Below are 23,895 nucleotides of genomic sequence, written 5' to 3'. Positions count from 1 at the left end.
ATCCCTGGTTCTTTACCATTTCTTCTGGACAGTATTAGTTTTACCATTTTCTTCTGGGAGGTATTAGTTTTCCTATCATACAAAGAAATATTCCATGGCCAGTATGGTTTCCATCAACCTTTTACCACTCCTTTTGATCTGATGGTTTTTCAAATTCTTAAGGGGAAGTGTATACCCATCATTGTGTAAACAGCAAGTTTAATCTGAAAATGGTGGTATAATAAAGTGTGTCTATACTGTTCAGTAGTGGCATAATGTGGCATTCCATTGCTGTGGCACAAGTACCAAAAAGGCCCTCTCTATAGAAGCCACCCACCATGCCTCGTCTGACGGGAGTATGCAGAGAAGGCCCTCTGAAGATTATCTTCAGGTCCAGGAAGGTGTACATGGGAGGAGGTGATCCTTCAGGTAACCTGCCACCCCTGCCCCTTTGAACTGAGCCTGGAAGTCAGTGGAGATAGCAAAGCGCTGGCATAATATAATTTTATTGGCCAGTCCTTGTCAACACATTTTGTTGCTGTATTTTGGACCAGCTGAAGTTTCCAGACTGTTTTCAAAGGCAGCCCCATGTATAACACATTGCAGTAATCTAAATGAGAGGTTACCGGTATGTGGATCTGTAGCTAGGCAATCTCTGTCCAGATGGGATCATAGCTGGTATATCAGCCTATGATAAAGGTGCTCTGGACATCTGAAGCCACCTGTGCCTCCAGCAATAGGGCTGGATCCAAGAGCATCCCCCAAAGAAGGCACCTGACCCTTTAGGGCAGGGATGAGGAATATGTGGCCCTCCAGATGTGGTTGGACTGCAATTCCCAGCATCCCTCACCACTGGCTAGGCTGGGTAGGGCTGATGGGAGTAGCAGGCTAACAGTATCTGCTTTAGGGGGAGTGCAGCCCCCTCCAAAATTAATTAAACACCAGTCAGCTGGGCAGACAAATCACTCACTAGCAGTAACTCTGTGTGATCTGGATAAATATTATTGGAATATAATGGGAAAGATTGAAAGGTTAGAAGCAAACAGGCAAAAGGCACCCCAAATCATGTTGTCAATCATTATTTTGAGGACTGCATATCTAAATATTCAAGGGCTAGCTGGAGTTTCTCCATAGTTGAGGGCAACAAGTTCAGAATAAGTTGAGCACATTCACCAACTATACTTTGATGCTTTTCATGTTTTCAAAAATGGTATGATTCTAGGAATTAGAGATGATTGAAGTAGATACATTGTAAGGTAGACAGCTTTCTAGATAAGTTTCCAGTATGGCGCTTGCTGCTGAGCAAATGTTTTACCCCGGCTTTAAACATTTTTCCCTCTGTGCTTTCTATGTCTCTGTGAGCATGACTGCTATCCCCCTTGTATTTATACCCTTACTCACTGCACATGGCCCTGAAATATTGCGAAATTGGTATCAAGCACCTGCCCTTTGTCAGACAGTCTATAGAGGGAGAAATTTAAAGTATGTATACTTACGTTTATTTAAACTTTCTTTTAGAACACAAGCCGACATTCTCAAATATCCTGAAGAAAGGGTACTTGGAAATTAAGAACAACCAAGACAGCTACTGGCAGGCTTGTTACTCAGAACTCTCTCCATATGAACTGTACCTGTACTGGCTTGACAGCAGTGGCAACCAGAACCTCCCTACCGTCTACCTGCTTTTGCATTTCCAAAGCATCAATGTGGAAGCCAGTGTGGTTGATGCGGTTCTGTTCAATAATTCGCATCTACAGCTCAAAGCGGAATCCCCATGGGAGGCCTTGGACTGGGGGCAGAAGCTTCGGGGAGCCATGCATTCTTCAGTGCCATCTTTCCTGAGGCCACAGGGAGATTTGGAGAGCTCACAGAAGTTAGACAATGATGAGAGCGGCATCACCCCAAACCATGGTTTACAGAAGGAGCCGACTGATTTTTTCCAATCAACATCTTTGACCCCAAACATCAAGGACTACCAAAACATTCTCAAATCAGGGACTCTTTACAGACTGACTCTCCAAAATAACTGGAAAGCGTTCCATTTTGTACTCAGCCAGTCTCTCCTCATGGCATTTCAGACTGGTGGGGTTGACGAAGACCCTCTGTGGAGCCACAATATTGACATGTGTCTCTCTGTCCAGACTGATATTCTGGATGATTGTGACTCTTGCTTTCAGGTGATCTTTCCTCAAGATGTGCTTCGCCTGCGTGCAGAGACCCGTCAGAGAGCTCAGGAATGGATGGAGGCCTTGAAGGCTGCTGCCAGTGCTGCAAGCTTGGGTCAAAACCTGCAAGTAACGCTCAGAAACAAAGTCCAAGGCCTGTCTTGTGGAAAAGAGCAGAGGAAGATCAAGCGCCAATCTGTAACCACCAGCTTTTTGAGCATCTTAACCACTTTGTCTTTGGAAAGAGGGCTGACTGCCCAGAGTTTCAAGTGTGCAGGTAAGCAAACAAATGGAAGACATTTTGTACTTGTTCTGACTCGCTTTACTACTTACGTGTCTTTTCAGGATATAAGGGCTCCCTCCTGAGTTTTGCATCGCTGCCTGTTGCAATTTCTAAGACTTGGCTGTACCTCTCTACATGTCCTGTGCTGTACTAACCTAGTTCATGAATGCGTGTGCCAAGTATCTTTTCAAGGCGGGAAATGGAGGATGAATTTAGGCCACCAGCTTTAACTTTTTGGCCACTTCATGGCTAGGATTTATATGCGCACTCTGATCTTGTGAATGGTTCAGTGTGTTCTGATTGCTGACAAGCACAGTATATCTTGCAGCATTCACTAGATTGAGTTGTTATGGTTCAACTTACGAACTTCTGATTTGACCATGTAGCCTATTATGAATCTACCAAGTGAAAAATGAGATAATAGGTGACTGCAGAAAGTCTCTTCGGAGTGGGGAGAAACAGCTGCATGAACTCTCCATCAGCCAGGTCATGGAGATGAAGAGGAAGATCTGCTCTCCTTTTTCTGTTGATCTTTCCCACAGTTTGATTGGAGCACAAGACTCCTATTCCCACTGCTGTTCAGGTGGGCCCTCAGAATTGCCAGTGGTGTTTCTGGCAGCCAGTATGGGATGCTGAGGAACCCAATTGCTTAGCAATTGTGTTGCTTTACTTGCATGACTTGTCGGTACAGCAGCAGTTGAAGTTGGACTCACAGGTACCTCATGGCCGTGAGCTCATGGATCTTACTCTGACCCCCAGTTCAAAAGCTACTTTAATAGTAGGTGATCCAGCACATTAAACTGCCCAGGGGTGAAATCCAGTAGTCTTGACAGCAGAATGGACAGTGTTGGCGGAACAGATTCCCCTCCCCCCCCCGTGCACTCCCCAGATCTGCTCTGGAAGGTTGGTGGACCCTTCAGAGCAGATTGGGGGTGTGTGGGGAGCTGCAGGGGAGGAGGGAGGGGAAGTCCTATTGCATGAGGGGAAGTCCACTCACATGACATTGGATATCGCTCATGAATTGACTTTCTCATTGTATTGCTACGGTGTAAAGAGAGTTTTCCAGAGTAGTAAGAACTGGAGCAAATGAGAGTGGCAGTGGAAACAGACTGTGAAAGGGTGCAGGCATCAATTTGATGCTCCTGAATGGGGACTTTGGTAGGTAGTGGGTAGCAACATGGAAGGGAACTTGTGGTAATTCAGCTGTTTGCTGATGCCCAGGGATGCAGTAATTAGTAATGCCAGCAGGGGGCAGTGTCAGTAAATTGTCTCACATTTTAAGGGAAAACAGCCTTTTTTTTTACTTTAGCAACCCCCTAAAAGAGCCAATTATTTATTTTCTTTTTATTGCCATCTTTCAGTTCATGAATGTTAAGTTGATATTAAGCTTACTTTGCAATCAGCCATTTTTGCAATTTGTCTGCTCATTATGAGCATGCCACCTTATTGCCCATAATGTCACTATGTTTCTGTGAACTTCTCTCCTGATAACCTCTCTCTTTTGTCCTTGTGCTACAGTTACTACCCTTGATACAATTTATCCTTGTTTGTACAGGAAAGTGTGTGGAGGATATGTCGCCTCTGATGAAGATATTTGAGCCAATTGTTTCTGTCTGGGAGAGCAGCAGGGGTCAGGGCTGGTTCCTACCAGAGGTTTTTCTGCTATATTTTCAGCAGCTTGAGCTGTCCCCAAGTGCACCTTCATGGGGAGAAATGTCAGCGTGAACGCAGGAATACATGGATACAGCCAGCAATGGCCAGGCAAACTGTTGCTGAGATAACAGAAACTGTCGCTGTCCACCGCTGGCCACATCTGTGTGTGCAGCCCAGTTTGCTCATTTGTGTTGTGGTAGAATCCTTTTCGACTTTTCTGTCTCCAGCATCTTTTTAAAAATCCTCCCGGTATGGGAAGACTTTGGAGGTGAGGTGGGCAGGTGTGTGTTAGGTGGTGGCATTTGTCAGCCAGGTCAGAAGAAAGGTCTGCTTTGCCCTGTGGCCTTCCCCGTTCGTGACGTGGGCACGTTCCAAATACGAGTTCTCCAATGCCAGCTGTGGACTACTGCTTGTGTATAGGAGGCCTGAAATCTAGTGAGCAGCCCACAGCAATGCAGCAAGCTTTGTTGCTGATCAGTTTTGAACCTGGGCTTCTTACATGCAAAACCAGTTTTCTGTTCACAGCACCATACTGGCATTATGTGCTAATAGTTTATCCTGGGAACTATTAGCACATGTTAGCGCATCTTTGCATGTTAATACTGAGCCATTCCTGCATGAGCCCTGTCCCAGCTGGTACCTCAAAATACTACCGTAAAGGGATGGAGAATGGACCTGTGAGCGCATGAGGTGCTTACGCTGTTGAAGTACATGAATCTATGTATTACCGGGTTCACACTCTCATTTCTCCTCATGAGGGTGAACTTGGGAATTGCTTAAGGTCACAGAGAACTTCCTACATCATCTTGGTCAAATGTTTTGATGGGGGGCCATCTTGAAGCTCCATGTAAACAGCTCTGAGATTTCTGAAGGAAAGAATAGAATATATTACATAAAATGAAATAATTTATTATGATTTACATCATAAATGTTTTAAAGCTAAAGAGCCGAAAGACCATGCTGCGGAAACTGGCAGAAACTGGGTTTGTGTGTCAAAAATAGTTGCTGACGGTCTTCATTTGTCTTTTCCCACTTTGAAAGATGTCTGCTGTCTTAACTTCATGGGGGTGGCTGTTTAACCTAACAGGACTGTTGCTGGTAATTGCATCTTGTAGACATTAGGTACACCCTCCCATTCTGCCCCCTATACCCTCACCCCACTCCCCCACAGCTGCAAAAGAGGAGTAAGCTTTGTGGAGGTAGAAAAAAAGTTTTGCTGCGAATTCTTCAGCCATTTAGTGCAAATTCCTGTAATTACCATCATTGTGTCCCGTCTGAATGGCACATAATACAGCAGAAGCCTTTCCTAATTGAGACCTTACAGGAGGTACAAATCCCTTCTTTGTTCAGCCTGACAAATTAGTGCCAGAAAGTGGCAGGGTCCGAGTGGGAATCAAAGACGAGCAGCACAAAGATGAGACTTAAGGCTACAGTAATAACCCTCTCTTGTTCTTCAGGGGAGGAAAAGAGTAATGGCAAATGGAAAAATGAGGGTATTTTTTTTTCTCTTTCTTTGGTTTTGTTTTGTTGTAAATTCCCTTGACATGACAGCACCTTGGGGCTGCTTTATTTATTTAGTAAAAGTGATTAAATAGTAATACGACAGAGTGACCTATTGTCTCTCCAACTACCCCCCCCCCACAGATCCCCACCGCCTTGGCTAATTGATTGACAATGAACCTCTGATAAAGGAGTTTGTTGGAAAGATTTGATGGGGACAAGGTTTTTTCCTCCCACCCTTTCCCCATTTCTTTCTTTGTTTTTCCTTGTGTCAGGATTTGGGGGTGGGGGTCAGTTTAGTTTGAATTGCACTCTACATTTTTTCTTCTTCCTATCCTCCTTTTTAAAAGCTTTAGCAGAAAAAGCTTCCAGACAAACAGCTGACACTCAGAAGTGGGTAAAGAAGAATGTATCTTTAGACAAGTTTATCTTGGGCGCCAGCTAGCATTTTCCAACCACCGATAGAAGCCATGTCACGCCCAGAGATTTGGCGGAGGAAAAAGAGGAAGGGGGAAAACAGATTGTTAGTGTATGGAGGTCAGAAGGGCAGTTTAAAAAAAAACAACAACCTCCAAACTCCCCTCAGAAATCTTTCCTTCAGGAACTGATGACTCCCCTAGGCCTGGAAATAGAAGAGGCTTTACTCAGGCTGCAGTTCTGTATACCTTTATCTGAGAGTAAATCAACAGGACTTGCTTCTGAGTAGACAGGCATATGATTGCAGTCTGTTTGCATTTACCTCTCTCCCCCCCCTGCCCCAAATAATTGCATCTGATTCTGTTGCTGTGGTACTTCTCAATATCCAATATCTGCTTTGCATCAGTGGCCAGAGTCAGATGGTTCAGAAACTTTAAGGTCCTATCCCATATGGTTAGCACCTTCAGTGTTACATAGATGATCAGCGTTTTTTTTCCTGCTTAGCTGATTGCAATCCTGACTTCCATGAATTTATGTAAACTTAAGCCCTTTTTATGAACCCAGAAACATTGCTGATGGCCATGGCTTTTTTGGTGGCTGGGGATCCTGTAACTAAGATGTAATTTTTTTTCTGTTGCATCTTTGAAATATTCTATCTGTCAAGGGAGTGTAGTGAAATTGTTCTGGAGAGACTGTGAAGCCATTTGGAGCTCTGCTGCAGAACTAGAATAAAGTTGGTTATAATGCCACTATTAGGATGTGCAGCATGGTGCTAAAAACTTTACACAGAAGCCTGTCCACTGTCTTAAATGCGTTTTGCTTCCTAGTAAGTTTGCAAAGGATTGCCACCTAACAATGCAATCCTATCCATATCTACTCAGAAGAAAACCTGTTGAGGTCAATGGGACTTACTCCCAGGTACGTGTGAAAAGGATTGCAGCCTAAGTATTACATTAGGAAATGAGTATATATTTAGCACAGGCTAAGGTCTCATTATACTTTGCGCTTGAATAAACATATAAAGGAAACCCAGTTTCCACCCTGTCGTATGGTTTTGTTTCTTGCAACTTCATCCTATGGACCCAATTGTTATACTATTTTTATATGGGCATTCTTAATGTTTAAGAGGTCGGATGCAAAATGCCTCATTCAGCATCCTGTAAACTTCCTATTCCCACGCACAAGTTGCAGTAGGAAAGAAACTGGCAATAAGAGAAAAGTGGGGAAAAAATCCTGGATAGGAAGAATCTGGTGTTGAACTTCTTCTACAAAGGAACAGAGATTTTAGACTCAGAATCACAATAATCAATTAATATAATGCTTCGGAGAGTTCAGACTGCTTCATAATCATTTCAGTAGCCTTCATAATGACTCCATTGGCCAATAGTAATAATTATATATTGCAGTACACCCTCCTGGCCACTATGTTGCACCAGTCTCAGAATAAGTCAGCAAGTTTGCATGTGTTAATTTCATACGCATATTTTCTTCGATTGGATCCGTTTGGGTTTTCACCTCATTCAGAATACTTTGGCAGAGAGTCGATGCCCGTGTTAGACTTTAGGGCAGGGGTAGGCAACATGGTGCCATGAGCACCAGTGCACCCTTGGACATCTTCTTGTCACCTGCCAAGGTGCCCTACCCCCTCCACGTTTTTAATTAACAGATTTTCTTCCTGGAAGTTGGGATTGCTTCAGAGCAAAGTGAGGGTCTCCACCACCGCTATCTTCATTTCCCATGAATTGCTTCTGGGCCACAAGTGGGGCTCAGAGACATTCTCATGAAATGAAGATGGATGGCTGCAGGCTGATGCTTTCCTTTGCAGCATGTCCAGCCACCAAGAATAAGAGGGCAGCGGGAGAAAAGGTGACTCCTGTCACTTCTATCTGGTAAGCCACACCTACCACAGCAGCTGTTTTGTGGTGGTGTCCAGGAGAGTTTCTGAAATTGCCAAATGTGCCCACAGGCCCCCAAGGGTTGCCTACCCCTGCCCTAGTGTCATATGGGAGTCTTCCCATCTGGCTGGAATTGTGTAAAACACATGAACTTGTATACCAGAATCTTGTTGGCACAATTCTGTCTTATTTTGTGGTTGCCGTATGATTCGTGTAATATGCAAGGTTGCAAGTGATGGGAGTAGTCATTCACCACTGAAGGACAAGGGGAAAACTGTAGGTTGTTCTTAGCCCCAGTCAAGGGAGCTCCTATCTGTATGGTGTGCTAGATGAGACATGGTTCCTGAAAATATGTTCCTGGTCCTGGAACATAAAAGCCTTGCTGGATCAAGCCAATGGTCCATCTAGTATCAGGACCCAATTATACCTGTCCTGAAAGACCTGCACTGGTCGCCAGTTGCTTTCCAGGTGCAATTCAGGGTGTTGGTTTTAACGTTCAAAGCCTCAAACGGCTTAGGATCTAGCTATCTAAGGGACCGCCTGTCTCGCTATGAACCTGTCAGAGTACTAAGATCTGCAGGAGAGGCCCTTTTCAGGGCGCCATGACCTGCAGGGGCCAGTTTTTTGAGCACACGTGAAAGGGCTTTCTCCTGTATTGCCCCCAAACTGTGCAGTGAGATCCCTCAAGAACTACGATTGGCCCCCACTCTCTTGGCCTCTAGAAAGGGTGGGGTACACATCTTTTCAATCTGGCTTTTCAAAATGTGTAGTTTTAATGTTTTTACTGTTTTAACGTTCTGTTTTTATTGTTTTAAGGTTTTATTGTTTTAAATTGTATGCTGCCTTTGATGGCTTTTAGCAGGTAAGGTGGTATAGAAATGTCAAAAATAAACAAACAAACAAACAAACACCCAGCCTACCATGCGGCTTCCAAGAGTGGCTGGCCAGAAATTTCTAAGAAGCCCATGAGCAGGGCATAAACATAACAACCCTACCCTGTTTACTATCCCCCCACCCCATGCATACGCAGCTGGTATTATTCAGTGGTGTGAAACGGCTTAATAGTGAGGTTCTGTATGCCTGCTGTAAGGTAAGTGATACATGAGGCCGGTTCAGACATCACGAACCCTGGCTTGCCAGGACTGAGCCGTGTGCTGGCGCACACTGCCTGATTGCTCCTCCTGCCAGTGGCAACGGTTAAAAAGAATCACAAGACCCTCCGTCTGTGGTTTGTGTATCATGATGCCCGAACTTGGAACTCTGGCTTGTGTCTCCTGAAACAAGCCAGAGTCATAAGCCAAAGGCGTACTGTTTGCCTGTCCTGAATATAGTGCTTATCAGTTTCATTAGGTGACCTACAAGTTTTAATGTTAGGGGAGAGGGAGAAAAATTCCTCCCCAACTCTGTTTTGTTAGACTGCTTTCCGTACAGTTCAGACACCTGACATGAGAGTTGCCCTGGCTTCCACGTTTGTCACTTTGACATCACGTCTCCTGCACCTGAAGCTCCTGTGTTGTCTGGTGAAGCCATAGTTTCCCTTCTCTTCCATATTCTTCCCCACCTAGCAAAAGAGTAGGCCAACCAGCTTTGAAAGGCGCCCTTCCTCACCTAGTGTTACCTTTATTGCCACTAGCTTTCAGGATAAGCCATATTTGCAGGCGCGCGCACGCATGTGTGTGTGTTCCTGTACTTCATGGTTTTGCAGTACTGATGTTGTGAAATCCAAGCAATAAAAAGTCAGCCAGTTTCAAAGGTGAAGGTTTCTCCTGCAGTGTATTCACCTTTATGAGATAGCCAGGTGTAGTATTTCGCTTGGGGTTTTATTGGCTTGGATTTTGAGGTTAACAAACATACCAAGAGTCGGGTTTTTGATTTGTTTGCCTTGTTAAATGCAAGTGCAATTTGGCCAGCAATAAGACAGATGGCCAGAGACCACCTTGCCTCCTTGGTGCAGTGAGGTGAAGCCTTGCTGGCAAAATTGCTGCAGAGCAAGGGTGTAACTGCAACAGCAGATCTGCATTATCTCTTCCCACAGGGGGAAGTTGGACAGCTCGCCTACTTTCATATCCAGTTGTAAAAAAATTATTCTGAAGGCGTGTCGTTACCTTGTATTTAGAGATCAGTGGAGCAACCCAGATATGATGGCCCTGTTCTTCAGAGCCAGAGAACAGAACCACATGACCTTCTTTGCCCCAAAACTGCCAAAGAAGACGGGGAAAGACAGGTAGCTCTGAGCCATCTGTAGTCCAGTCCTTGTGCCATGAGAAAAAGGAACCGCAAGGAACACCCCACTCCACTCCCCCTTGATAGAAGGGGAGAGACTGGGGTAAAAGTAATGGTAAGGGGAAAGGCCTGGAGCCTTCTACCTAAAACACCACAGCTCTTCCATACCAGGCCATTGTTAAAGCTGTTCATTAGTATTCAGTTACTTCCTGGTGTGGGCCGTTCTGTGCACGTGTCTGCATACGCTGCAACCCCAATTCATGGTGTGCATCAGACGTTCTGCAGGAGTGAAATCCTGTTGAATTTTTTAATGCATGTGAAAGCTTCCTTTCTACCCAGTTGCTAGGTAGAAAACCATTTTGAATGTGCACAATGAGCGTGCTGGGAGTATGGGAGTATTCACAGCATAAGCCAAGCCCTCCTTCTCCCTTGTTTGCTACACGGTAATGGTAACCTACAATGCATCGTATCTCCCTCCCCTTGTGCATCACGATCAAAACTTTACATATCATGAAATGAGCAGTGACTTCACTGTGAAGAAACTATCCATCTTGTGCTTTCTCTGACATCCTTCCTAATTTCCACACACGCGTACACTCCCAAATTTTGTCTGTTGGTATAAACTGGTCACCAGAGCCTTGCACAAAAGTTTTCATTAATTCACGTTGTGAAGCATGTCAAGAAGATGACCTAGCAAAATGGTACATAGGTCATGGTCAGGCACTGCTGGAAACGGAAAGGACTGCTTGTGTATGTGCATTGCACCATGGTCTTATCAGAAAAGCACTTTGTACTTATTTTGTTTTTGTTTTTGTTCTTGTCAGAGCAGACCCCTGATTAAAGAAGACTGAATCGATAAATTGTAAAAGTTTGGCATTGCAATCATATCCACTTACCTAAGAGTGCACCTCAGTGAACACAGTGGAACTTACTTCTGAGTAGATATGTATAAACTTGAACTGTCATTCTGTTAATGGCAGTATTATTGAATCTGCATAAGTTTCCAAAGGGATAAAGAATCCTGAAAAAAAAAATGTTCTTAAGATAGTGCCTTCTGTGGCATGTGCAGGTGTTACCTTGGGGGAGGAATACTTCCTCCACCTCTTCTTCTTCTCCCCCCACCCCTTCTCTCTTTCTCTATCTAACATGAGATAATGCTCCCTCAAATATGACACCTGCATGTATGGACTTTATAAGCAATGAGATCCTCATCTCTTCCCCTGCCCTCCCACAGTCATAGGTGACGGGGGTGGCGACTAGGGAGAAAGGTCTTCTCAGTCGTGGCACCCTGTTAATGGAATTCTGTCCTCAGCAAGGTTTGCCTGGCACCTACTCAGCTATTTTTTTAGTGCCAGGCAAAAGATCATAGAATCATCAAATAGTAGGGTTGGAAGGGGCCTATAAGACCATCGAGTCCAACCCCCTGCTCAATGCAGGAATCCAGGTCAGAGCATCCCTGAGAGATGGCTGTCTAGCCTTGCCTTGAATGCCTCCAGTGTGGGAGAGCCCACCACCTCCCTAGGTCATTGGTTCCATTGTCGTATCGTTCTAACAGTCAGGAAGTTTTTCCTGATGTTCAGCTGGAATCCGGCTTCCTGTCACTTGAGTCCATTATTCTGTGTCCTGCACTCTGGGATGATGGAGAAGAGATCCTGGCCTTCCTCTCTGTGACAACCTTTCAAGTGCTTGAAGAGTGCTATCATATCTCCCCTCAGTCTTCTCTTCTCAAGGCTAAACATGCCCAGTGATTTCAGTCTTTCCTCATACGGCTTTGTTTCCAGTCCCCTGATATTTTTTTCTCTTTCCCCCCTAGGTTTTTAAAACTGTTATGATCTACCAGTTTTACCCACTGTTTCAACTTTTTAATCATTATTGTTTTATTACAGTGTTTTTGTTTTATTGTCTTTTTTCTTATTATTGTGAGCTGCTCTGAGAATACTTATATCGATGGATGGCATAGAAATTGACTAAGAGCGGGCTGGGGAATGCTGGGAGTTGTAGGACTTTTTTCTCGCTAAACATGCAGAGCATTGCTCCCTAAGTGAATTAAATATTTAAAACATAAAAAAACTGCTGCCCAATTAATCAGGGGCACCTTTTAATCAATCAGAAAATCAATAAATGTTATGCTTATTTTTACTTTTATTTTTTATTTTTTATTGATACTTTTTGGAGGGAGGCAATTCCCAGATGGAATCCGATTACTCCAGATACAGTCACTGTGTTCTTCTTACATTTATCTATTGATTGGATTTAGTTCAAAACTGTAAGCTTTTTCGGCTTCTTTAGTCAGGGGTTTAAGGAGGGCAGTGCCCATGTTTCAGACTAAATGTTACTTATTCTTCAAAAGCACCTATCTCTGGTTCGTTTTGAGATATTAAACGGTAGTAACAGTGAAAGCTCTTAAAATGCAGTAGGAGATGGGGTTGTGATATTTTTTGCAATTTAAACATGTATTTATCCAAGAGCACTGAAACCTGTTCATCCCTACTACTGGAGTCTGAAATGTCTTCCCTGCGTACGGTATCTTTTAAAACACTGTGGTTATTTTTCATTAGGTATTTATTTATTTACATTTTTCATTTTTAAAAAGTCACGATTTTACATATAACACCTATCTTTCTAATTTTCTACCTACCTATCTTCCTACCTCTCTGTTGGCTGCTGTTGTGTTGGAAGCAATACGACATAAGCTACATTCTGGTTCAGGAGATGGGGCCACGGGACGGATCTCTTAATAAAACAACAGCACCTATATGTCACCATCTTTCAGAATTTGATTCAGATATTGGTATCCAAATGAAAGTTTAACAGTAGCAGAAAATCAAGTCTGACTTGATTTGATAGAGTGGTGCTTGCTATTCACACCTTTGCACATTCAGATCTGCCGCTCACCCCCCAAAAAAAACCTGTAATGAGGAAAAAAAATCTCATTCCGTTAAATCTGATGGAGTACAAAACCCCTTAGAAACAGAATTGTGTTATAGAATCCAGGCTCTCTATGCTACAAAAATTCTCAACCCTGTGCTGTATATCACTGCCTTCTTCTCTCTCTTTCCCTTCTTTATTTTGTACAAATAGCTTAATTGGTGTCTGCCACTGAGATACATTTGTCACCATCCATCACTTTGAACCTCATAACATCAAAGGAATCGACTGCTTTCATAACATTATGTGAGGGGTTTTAGAAATAATAGGCCTTGTAAAATAAAGCATGCAACAGGAAGAAGACGCAAGGTGAGGGGTGGAGTTGTACAGTTTAACCCGTTGGGTAAGGGGAGAACACAACAACTGTGACAGCCGTGTCTAATGGGAGATGACATTGTGCTGTCTTTGCATGTCTCTCTTCTTAGGTTTGTCATTTTGTAATTCTCTCAGCTACGCAGACTGTTGTGTGCATTATGTTATGTGACCCAGGTCAAAAATGTGTTGTCAAGGAAATAGAGGGCAAGTTCGAATCAAGTGGGAAGCGAATGGCTGTACTGCATGAAAACAGGTTTAGCAGAAATTGCTTCCTTGGGAGAGGTCATAGAGGAAAGAGGAGGAATATAGATTTCTTGAGGAAGGGAGCAACAGGGCAGCCTGCTGCCTGCTGCCTTCACAATTGCGTATGTGCAGAATGCTGGGTGGGATCTGGCTGAGAATTTGGATTTCTGGGAATCTCTGCTTTGATTTTAAAACCCTGTTTCCAGCCCTCATGTTTTCAGTTGTGATGTCTGAAAACAATTTCAGTGAAGGAAGCTTTTATTCCCTGCACTGCTGCTTGGCCTTCCTCTCGTAATCTCTCCAGTCACGGCCCCCTCCTCATAGAGTTTTCTCCTGTCTCACATAGTTTGCCTCATCCACATCAGCAGTTGCTCCAAAACTCAAAAATCTGCAGAAACTAAAGAGCTGGATGTGGAATAAAGCATTCAGGTTTGACATAGGCCCAGTTCACACATAACACTAACCTGTGGCTTATTTAACCCAGCTTTTGTTTCCCTACCCAGATGATTGAACAAACCATGTTTGGGGGCTGTTCACATGTAACGGTGGCAAATCATGGATTACTTAATTAACCCATGATTTGCTGAAATGTGTGTTGGGTGTGTTCCACAGCCTTTTGGAATATTCAACCCCCGATCGCACCAATCAAGGGTTGCTACGTAATGTCTGAACCCAGACTCTAAGTTAGTCATGGATTGAACAACCCACAGTTAATCTGCCTACTAATTGTAGGTTAACTGTGGGTTATTTAACCCACAATTAAACTTCAGTTTCTGAGTTCGGACATCATGTAGCAACCCCCAACTGGGGCTTGTATATTCAAAATGGCCATGGAGCACACCTGGCACATGCTGCAGCAACTTATAGGTTAATTAATTAACCCATGATTTGCCAGTGTTATGTACAAATAGCCCCCAAATGTGGTTTGTTCAATTAATTAATTAATTAAACCATGGTTTGCTGCTGTTATATGCAACTGCTGTTTTCTCTATCACCGGGTTGTTTTTTTCTCTCCTCTGGATCCCAGATGCCCTTGAGGTGTGGTAGTACTGGCATGTAGTGTGGCTGGGTTTTTTGACCACTCTTGCCTGCTGGAGCATACCAAACCTGGAGAAGAGCTATAATTCAGGAGGATGCAGGAGTAAACGAGTTTCACATGATGGGCCTCTTGGAGGAGATGGGAAGTGGTGGGTCAGGCCTCTTTCCCATCCCCCAATCCATTCCACAAAGCAAGCTCCCAAACAAATGTTGTTGCCTCATGCTTCCTACACATACTTGTTGTCTCCTTTGTCAGCAACCAAGAAAGTAGCTGGTGTTCCTTAGGAGCCCAGATTTTGGCCCAGGGCCTCCAGTTGCTAATGAACTAGTTGCATATTATTAAATTGGTACAGAGAATTCTCAGCCTATTCAACAGCACAGTGGTAGGAAACCTGGTGTTGTTTTTGACTACAACTCCCATCAACCCTAGGCAGCATGGCCAGTGGTCAGGGATTATGGGAATTGTGGTCCAAAATATCTTGCAGGCACTGGATTGACAACCCTGCTCCAGGTTATAAAAATATGATAGAGAGCTTGTATTTTTTAATAGGTTAGCATGGAGCAATACAAGCAGTTATCAAAAATGTCTCACTTATTCCAACACTATTTACTTTGAATGATAATTGTTCTGTTTTGGAAACTAATTAAGTAATGTGTAAACCAGCCTTCACCAACCTGGTGCCCTTCAGCTATGTTGGACTAGAACTCCCATCAATGCTGGCTGGTGATGTTGGGAATTGTCGTCCAACACATTTGGAAGGCAGTAGATTGGAGAACGCTGCCGTAAGCTTTCTTGTAACTAAAACACAGCTAAATGTGGTTATGAAGATTTGCTTTGAACGTAGTTAAGAATTCTGCTTTTTAAATAGTCTTCTCTTTTTCTCTATTGGCAGGTTGTCAGCGCTCCATAGGCCTATCCAATGGCAAAGCAAAGGTGTGCAGCTACAGTGGATGGTACTATTGCAACATCTGTCACGTGGATGACAACTTTCTAATTCCTGCACGGCTGGTTCATAACTGGGACACTTCAAAATACAAGGTATAAAGTAAATTCTTGATAATACTATTAGGAGTCCCTTTTCCCTGCTCCTGGTGATGAATACAGATATAAAGAGGTACAATATACAAAAACAATGGGGACAGCTATCTCCCCCCCTCTCCATGCCCCCAAAGTGCCTCTGAGAACAACACTACATTGGCATTCTGTCCCAAATCAGAAGGGAACACTGCCAGGCTGCTGAAGGCAGTCAAGCTGCTGCTTGAAGTGACAGTGAGGCTTTTTTTCTGTCAAAAAAGAAAAAGTGTGTGTGTGGGGAGGGGAGGAGCAACCCTTGGCCACCTAGTCTTTAAAGATAAGCTCACCCCCACCTGAAAATTTTCAGGTGTTTCCCCCCACCCACCAGGTTAATCCAATCTTAGAAGGGACATCCCCCCACCCACCAGTGCTGAAAAAAGTCTGGCCTGAATACTCTGGCTCAGCACTGGTAGGGTGAATATACTCCCCTGTTCTTTCAGTGTTGACGCTTTGGCTGTCACTCAGATTCATCATTACTGCAAGACAGCTAGCTTGGTTGCTTTATTTATTTATTTATAGCGTTTTTATCCCGCCCTTCAACCAAGAAGTCTCCCTGAGTGGCTTTCATAAAGTCAGTAAAAAAATAATATCTCATTACAACAGTAAACTATTCAAAGAAATGGTGATAATGACAGTTTGCTGGGGCAGTTAGTTCTAGTGGCCTCTGTGCAAGGAGGAGGGGCTGAGTCCCTGGCTGAGGAAGCAGCAGCAGCAGCGGGAGAAGGCAATGATGGCATTTTGTCTTGCTGGCTTCTTCTTCATCTCCTGCTCACCAGGCAGCTTAATAAGATATTGACTGGGTTCAGATGTCACGATAACCCACAATGGGTTAATTAAGCCACAATGGCTGAATTAACCCCTCGTGGGTTATTGTGTCATCTGGTGAGTGTTTTCTAACCCACAATGGCTTATTTGGCCAAAATAACCCATTCTGATAACCCACAGTCTGCGGAGTAAGGTATTTAACCCAGCATGGGTTATTGTGTTGTCTGGCAGTCACCATGGGTTATTTTGGCTGGCTACAGAGTTGTGCGGGAAGAGCAGTCAAAACCACTGCCACTCTGCTTTTTGCTGGCCTAGCACTTAAGAACATAGAATCATAGAATAGTAGGGTTGGAAGGGGCCTACAAGACCATTGAGTCCAAACCCCTGCTCAATGCAGGAATCCAAGTCAGAGCATCCCTGACAGATGGCTGTCCAGCCTCATCTTGAATGCCTCCAGTGTGGGAGAGCCCACCACCTCCCTAGGTAATTGGTTCCATTGTCGTATTGCTCTAACAATCAGGATGTTTTTCCTGATGTTCAGCCAGAATCTGGCTTCCTGTAATGTGAGCCCATGATTCCGTGTCCTGCACTCTGGCATGATCGGGAAGAGATCCTGGCCTTCCTCTCTGTGACAGCCTTTCAAGTACTTGAAGAGTGCTTTCATATCTCCCCTCAGTCTTCTCTTCTCACGGCTAAACATGCCCAGTTCTTTCAGTCTCTCCTCATACGGCTTTGTTTCCAGTCCCCTGATCATCTTTGTTTCCCTCCTCTGAACCCTCTCCACCTTGTCTGCATCCTTCTTAAAGTGCGGTGCCCAGAACTCGACACAGTACTCCAGTCCTGAGTAGAGGGGAACTAGTACTTCCCGGGATTTGGAAGCTATGCTTCTACGAATGCAGCCCCTAATAGCATTTGCCTTTTTTGCAGCCACATCTCATTGTTGGCTCATATTCAGCTTGTGATCTACAACAATTCCAAGATCCTTCTCGCTTGTAGTGTTGTTGAGCCAAGTATCGCCTATCTTGTAACTGTGCATTTGGTTTATTTTTCCTAGGTGTAGAACTTGGCATTTATCCCTATTAAATGTCATTCTGTTGTTTTCTGCCCAGCGCTCCAGTCTATCAAGATGACTTTGATTTTTGCTTCTGTCTAATGGGGGGGGGGGGGAGGATGAGCAGGATTGGGACCAAACCTCATAGCCAGCCTCCTCTACTCAGGAGGTACCCAGTGCATCATCAAAACCCAGCACCTTGACACTGACAGCAGTGAAAATCCCAGGTGCACCAAAAAGGGGAAGATGCCTATAATACCTTGGGAGTTTGCAGGATCAGGACCAAACCTCATAGCCAACCTCCCCTACTCAGGAGGTACCTGATGCATCTTCAAAACCTAGCACCCTGCAAGTAGCAAAAATCTAAGGTGGCTAGGAAACCTTGCGGGTTTGCAGGATCCGGACAAATCTTCATACACAGCCTCCCCCAGTCAGGAGGCATCCAATCCACCATCAAAACCCAGGGCGATTGCTCAACAAGCAGCAAAAATCCCGAGAGCAGCAAAAACAGGCATGTAGTTATAAAACCTTGGGGGTTTGCAGGATCGGGACCAAACCTCATAGCCAGCCTCCCTTACTCAGGAGGCACCTTAAAACCCAGCACCCTGACACTGACAGCAGTGAAAATGCAAGGTGGCTATAAAACCTTGGGGGTTTGCAGGGTCAAGACCAAGCTTCATAGAGATGTAATGCTCAATCGCTGAAGCAGAATTCTCCCCATAGCCATCACTGACAGAGGCTTTCAGGTCTTCCCAATACTGCAGTTGTGAATTGCTGTATATGAAGTTTTGTCCAGATCCTGCAAACTTCCAGTGCTTTAGCGGTAAAACAGCACCACTGCTCCAGTGGGAGGACTGCAGCAGGACAGGGGGTGGGGAGTGAGTCAAATTACATGCAGTAGCTTAATAAGCTACTCACAGTAGCTTATTAGCCGGGTCATGTGGTGGAGCATCGTGGACTATTTAAAAAATAAGCTACTGTGAGAAGCTTATTAAGCCACCATGGGGTATCGTGACGTCCGAATGTGGTCATCCATTACAGAATTCTGAAAGATCTTTGAGCTGAGATCCATCAAATAGCACTTCCAAAATAAGGTTTGATGTCATACTTGCTCCCAAATAGGCAGCATTCACCAGCTTTTGCATTTTGTTTGCTAATTGTGGCTTTCCAGTTTTCACGCCGAAATATAAAGCGTACAGCACATTCCCAACTAAGCCTGGACATAGGATTCTAAAACTTTCTATATGCTTCTCAGTTCAAATTCCAGTGGCTCTAGAAATTATCTTGGAAACATTTGCAATCTCCTGAGCACAGAATGAATTGAATGAAGCAGGTGAGAGGACTCTCCTCCCATTCTTATTTCTGCACTCAGATAGAAATTAAAACCTGTTATTTCTCTCTCCAGCAGTTCCGAGGGTATGGGAATCAATGTATGTACCATAGCATGAACCTTATTTGGTAATGTTGATTCAACTAGGCATGTGTTTTCATTTGTTCTCTCGGAATTCACTGTGCATGTGTAATATCAACTGTGTTTTATGTGTCATCTCATTCACTGACTACATGTCTGCTTCACGTTCAGAGGGCTAAATCTAGCAAAGCACTAAAAGCAGTGATTCAGCATTGTGCCGTGTTGGGGATTCAATGTAGTCTGCAGGTCCTGCTGTAAGAGTGTGGATGGTATTGCACTGACTAACTTTGGACTTATCAGGCCTGGGTTCTCTGGCTGAGCTCCTATAGCACAGATGGAGGGTGAATTTTCCCAGCTTCAGCAAGGTGGCTGCCTCATGTGCCTTCAGACTATGCCCTAGAGCTATGTGTAGTGAGTGGCCTGCCTGACCAGGGATTTGAAGAAACTCCTGCTTTTGCTCTCTGCTCCTGGGACTGCAAAGAAACAGGAGGCAGGCTTATTGGCCATCTAGCAGGCCAAAATATTGGCCGGGTAGGCTGCGTTTGGTTTGGTGGGTTACGATTGAAATTCAGTTACCCCTGTTGCTTTGTCCACAATCAACAAATACTGTGCAGCTGCCTTTATGGCCATTTGATCTAGCTGAACCATCAACAACTGGATTGATCACTGAGAAAACGCACAAGAGTTTTTAGACTAGAAGTGCTCCATCGAGCCCTTAGTAGATCTTGGCTCTATTCCCCATATAAAATGATGATTTACCTGACAGAACTGACAAGAACATATAGTGGAATCTGAAGAGCTCATTTTTATCCCACTCGTTCTCCAAGGAGTGGCATTAATAGTTTTTTCCCCCGCCCATTTTATCCTCATAACAAGCCTTTGAGGTAGGTAAGGCTCAGAGAAAACAATGGACCAAAGTTATCAGTTAACTTTGTGGCTAAGTGGAGATTAGAACCTGGGATTCTCTGGTCCTGTGGTCAAAACTCAAACCATTATACCCGGTTCACAACCCATGGCTAGTTCCTGGGTTGTTTAACCCAGAAATTGGCAGAGGCACACAAGAACAAGGAAGTGCACTGCTCACCACTTCTATTTTCAATTAACAACCCAAGAACACTCCTGGGTTGTTTCGTGGCATCCAACCCAGAATTCTAGGTTGTTTAGGGATTAACCCAACAATTGCCCATGGTTTGTTGTTGGGTTAAGTCTGGGATGTTTAACCCATAAACAAACCAGAGTTTCCAGGTTCCAACATCACAAAACAACCCAAGAATGGGGTGTTCCTAGGTTGTTAATTGAAAACAGAAGTGGGGCGGGAAGCAGCACACTCACTTGCTTTTGTGCACCCCCATAAATTCCTGGGTCAAACAACCCAGGAATTGACTGTGACGTGCAAACCGGGTCCATGTAGGTGTACAAACATGTATTGAAAAGTTCCTGATCATAACTGGTTTATTTTGTGACTGACTTTATTAATAATGATACATACATACTTACCCTTCCCCCTCCACAAGTAATACTTTATTTCTATAATAACTGTTTTGTCTGCATGCCAAAATTACTCTTCACATAACTGCTTCCCACTTTCATGAAGAACTTGGTGAAACGCTATGTGCATACAAATCAGCATTGTAGAAAGGCCTTAGTACACTTTCCCCTCTTTCTCTTTTTAGAAGGACTCTTGTGATATTTTTGGCTTTGTACATTTATTATGCCCCCATGTGCTTGACCCTTGACAATCGTATTTCTTGTTTACTTAAAAAAACTTATAATAACAGCTGAAAAATAGATGGAGTTTTTATTGCAGCTTATGGATCTTGGCCACCTGGAGAATGCTAGCCTTCTATTCATTTTATAGCCTCACCTGTATTTCAGAATGTGCATCTGTACAATTGAAGTCTTATGCAAGCATTTGCCAGTATTTTATGTTGAAATTATTATTCAGTGTGTTTACACTTGAGATCAGTTCTCACTATTAATCAGGAATTTCTTTCCTGATCTGCCCAAAGTAATACAATTTCCTCATGGCACCTGTAAGCAACATGTTTTGTCTTTTTTTAGATTTGTTCTTTAATTTGGAGAAAAAACTACTCAACGTGGAGCACACTGAGCACAAAGGAAAAGATTTATGTTTGTGTCTCCACATTTCTTGAGCACTAGTTTTGAGAATTGCATTAAAGAATTCAGTTGTGTGGTCTTGGGCTGTTCATATGTTCAGTCACTTGATGACATGCATTGTTTGAATAACACCATTAGCTGAATTTTTATTTTGCCTCATGTTACCTTCAGCACGATGCTTTTCAGTGGAGTTGGTTGAAATAATGAAGTGCAAGTCTTCAAGTGACTCAAATGACATTAAATGAAAGCCGTTGTAGCTGAGTGGCTGTTTGGGCTCCAGCTCACAGTGAGTTTTGAACTGGTGACCTGAGGGATGTCAGCTGGGGATTCAGCCTCTCTCTGTGTGCCACCACTTGAGTCTAGTTAAAGGAGGGCACTGCAAGGAGATTGGCTAGAGCTGGACCATTTAGGAAGCCTCTTAGCAACAATCAGCCAGAGTGTATCAAGTGATATGTATTTTGTGGTCTGATGCCTCATTGGACTTGCACTTGCTGTATACAGGTTGCCTTCTCCTGGACTTCCTCTACCTTTGCATTTCATCTCCTTCAGCTTCACAGGAAGCATGCTTGACACTGGGCTTGTTTGCATGATACAAGAGTCCACCATGAGTTATTTAACTCACAGTGAAACTGCAGCACATGCAGGGTGTGTGTGACCACCATTTTGAATATGCAACCTCCACTCAAGGGTTGTCGTGTCAACCCAGTGAAGGTTTAACAACCCTCGCATAAGCCATGGCCTTTTTTAGGGTTATGCGAACCCTTGTATAACCCATGCTCTCCGGGTTCTCACAACACAGGCACCACAGCTCATTGGGGGTTAAATAATGCATGATGAGCTGCGATGTGTCGTCTAAACCCTGTCACTGCCTAAGCATGTGGGCTTGGGAAGTCATTATTTCAAAATCTCATCTCATCTTTCAAGACACTCAATGGCTTGTCTAACCTCTTCGCCTTGGTAGTCCCCTCGTCCCCCTGCTGAGCAAATCCTTTGGTGCATCCCATATTATCTGCTTGCATTTCTTTGTACAAGTTTGTGGGGTATTTTTTTGTTTGGGCAATTCTTTGATTTTCTGAAGGGAGTCTTCTTCTCTTGAATAGCTTCCTTGATACTGCTTGTTAGCCATGCTGGTGACCCCTTGTACTTGTAGACTCTTTCCTGGCTTGCAATATACATTATAGATTATGGGTTATAGTTCCAGTTATTTGGAACTATCCTACAACTTCATTTTGAATCACATTGGGTACTGAAGGGTCTCTGATAGATCAAAAAAGGAGGATATAAGAGAAATAAATCAAGGGGAACAGAAAAGTTTTTAATGACACCAGAGATGCTTAAGTGATTGGGTATCATATAAGTCTTGGCAAGGTATTCCATGCTAACATATGCATCCAAAAAGAAAGGGGGGTGGGTGGGGGGAGGGCAGGGGGAGGCTCCAAAGTTATCAAAATTTACAAACCCCAGCAAGCACTTGCTGCATGGCTCCAATTACACAGCTGTACATTTTAAAACACAGATGGGGCTGTAAAATGAATTAAAAGATCATGACTTTCCAGATGTCCAAAGGCCACAAACTGCACTGAAATATCTCATTCATGTCAGCTGCTACAATTAAGGTAAACTGCAAAAAGAGCCCCAGCTACTTTAATACTTACTTCTTCAGTATTGATAAAAGAATATAAAAACAATCTACAGCACTTTTCCTGCATGCAGTTACTTGCACATAATTTCCAAGTCTTACTGCTTATTAAGTGTGATATATAAATAAATGAGTCTAGTAACTCTGCACAGGATCAGAGGCCAGTAACTGGTAGTATTGATTTAAAATATCAGAACTGCTCTACAAACATGGCTCGCTTTCTACTGAACAAGTGTCTGAACTGCACAGGTACCTCCCTTTTGTTCTCTGCTTGGGTCACACCATCATCTGGACTTGGAGGGTTTTCTGTAGAGCAGGGTGGGCAACTCCAGTGATCCAGGGGCTATTTTCAACCGTTAGTCCCCCAGTGCAGACCCAGTGCAAGCTGAAGTTCATGCAGTGCTGCAGGCTACCAACACCTGCAGGGCCAATAAACTGAGACTCAATCCAGACAAGACGGAGTTACTGTGAGTGGGTGGTTCGTCTGCCTGGCTAGGTGATATTCAATGTGTTCTGAAGGGGGTTGCACTCCCCCTAAAGGAACACATTCATAGTTTGGGGGTGCTCTTGGATCCAGAACTGTCACTTGAGGCACAGGTGAATTCAGTGGCACAGAGCACTTTTTATCAGCTTAGGCTGGCATACCAACTACACCCTTATCTGGACAGAGATAGCCTAGCTACAGTTATCCATACTCTGATAACTTCTCGTCTGGATTACTGCAATGCGTTATATGTGGGGCTGCGTTTGAAAATGGTCCGGAAACTTCAGCTGGTCCAAAACAGGTCAGCAGGACTGTTAACAGGGACTGGCCAACGGGCTCATATTACGCCAGTACTTTTCCAGCTGCACTGGCTGCCAGTCCATTTCCAGGCCCAATTCAAAGTGCTGGTGTTAACATTCAAAGCCCTTAACGGCTTGGTGCCAGGTTCTCTGAAGGATCGCCTCCTCCCATACGTGCCTGCCCAGACCTTAAGATCATCCTCAGCAGCCCTTCTCCGTGAGCCCCTGCCGAAGGAAGTGAGGCGAGTGGCTACTAGGAGGAGGGCTTTTTCTGCTGTGGCACCCCAGCTGTGGAATGAGCTCCCTAGTGAGGTTCGCCTGGCACCTACATTGTATTATTTCCAGTGCCAAGTGAAGACCTTGTTATTTTCCCAGGCACTTTAACATTTCAGCTCTTTAGACTTTTAGCTTTGC

General features: G+C 44.0%; 1 protein-coding gene across 5 annotated transcripts in view; it reads left to right on the top strand.

Moving 5' to 3' along the window:
- The window catches only part of PLEKHM3 (pleckstrin homology domain containing M3), a 107,344-nt gene that overhangs the window by 23,489 nt on the left and 59,960 nt on the right, over positions 1-23,895 (top strand). For all 5 annotated transcript variants that reach the window (XR_014785595.1, XM_084818879.1, XM_084818870.1 and 2 more), the window contains 2 exons: positions 1,498-2,421; positions 15,533-15,678. Coding sequence is in view for 4 of the 5 variants with exons in the window: in XM_084818879.1 (XP_084675005.1) it covers positions 1,498-2,421; positions 15,533-15,678 (1,070 nt within the window). In the remaining variant the exon portion in view is untranslated. The remainder of the gene's footprint in view (positions 1-1,497; positions 2,422-15,532; positions 15,679-23,895) is intronic.

Source organism: Heloderma suspectum, chromosome 1 (assembly GCF_057233095.1).
Source record: "Heloderma suspectum isolate Gila_16-S chromosome 1, 16-S_ref, whole genome shotgun sequence".
NCBI classification, from domain to species: Eukaryota; Metazoa; Chordata; class Lepidosauria; order Squamata; family Helodermatidae; genus Heloderma; species Heloderma suspectum.
This window is presented reverse-complemented; position numbering and strand designations above follow the sequence as displayed.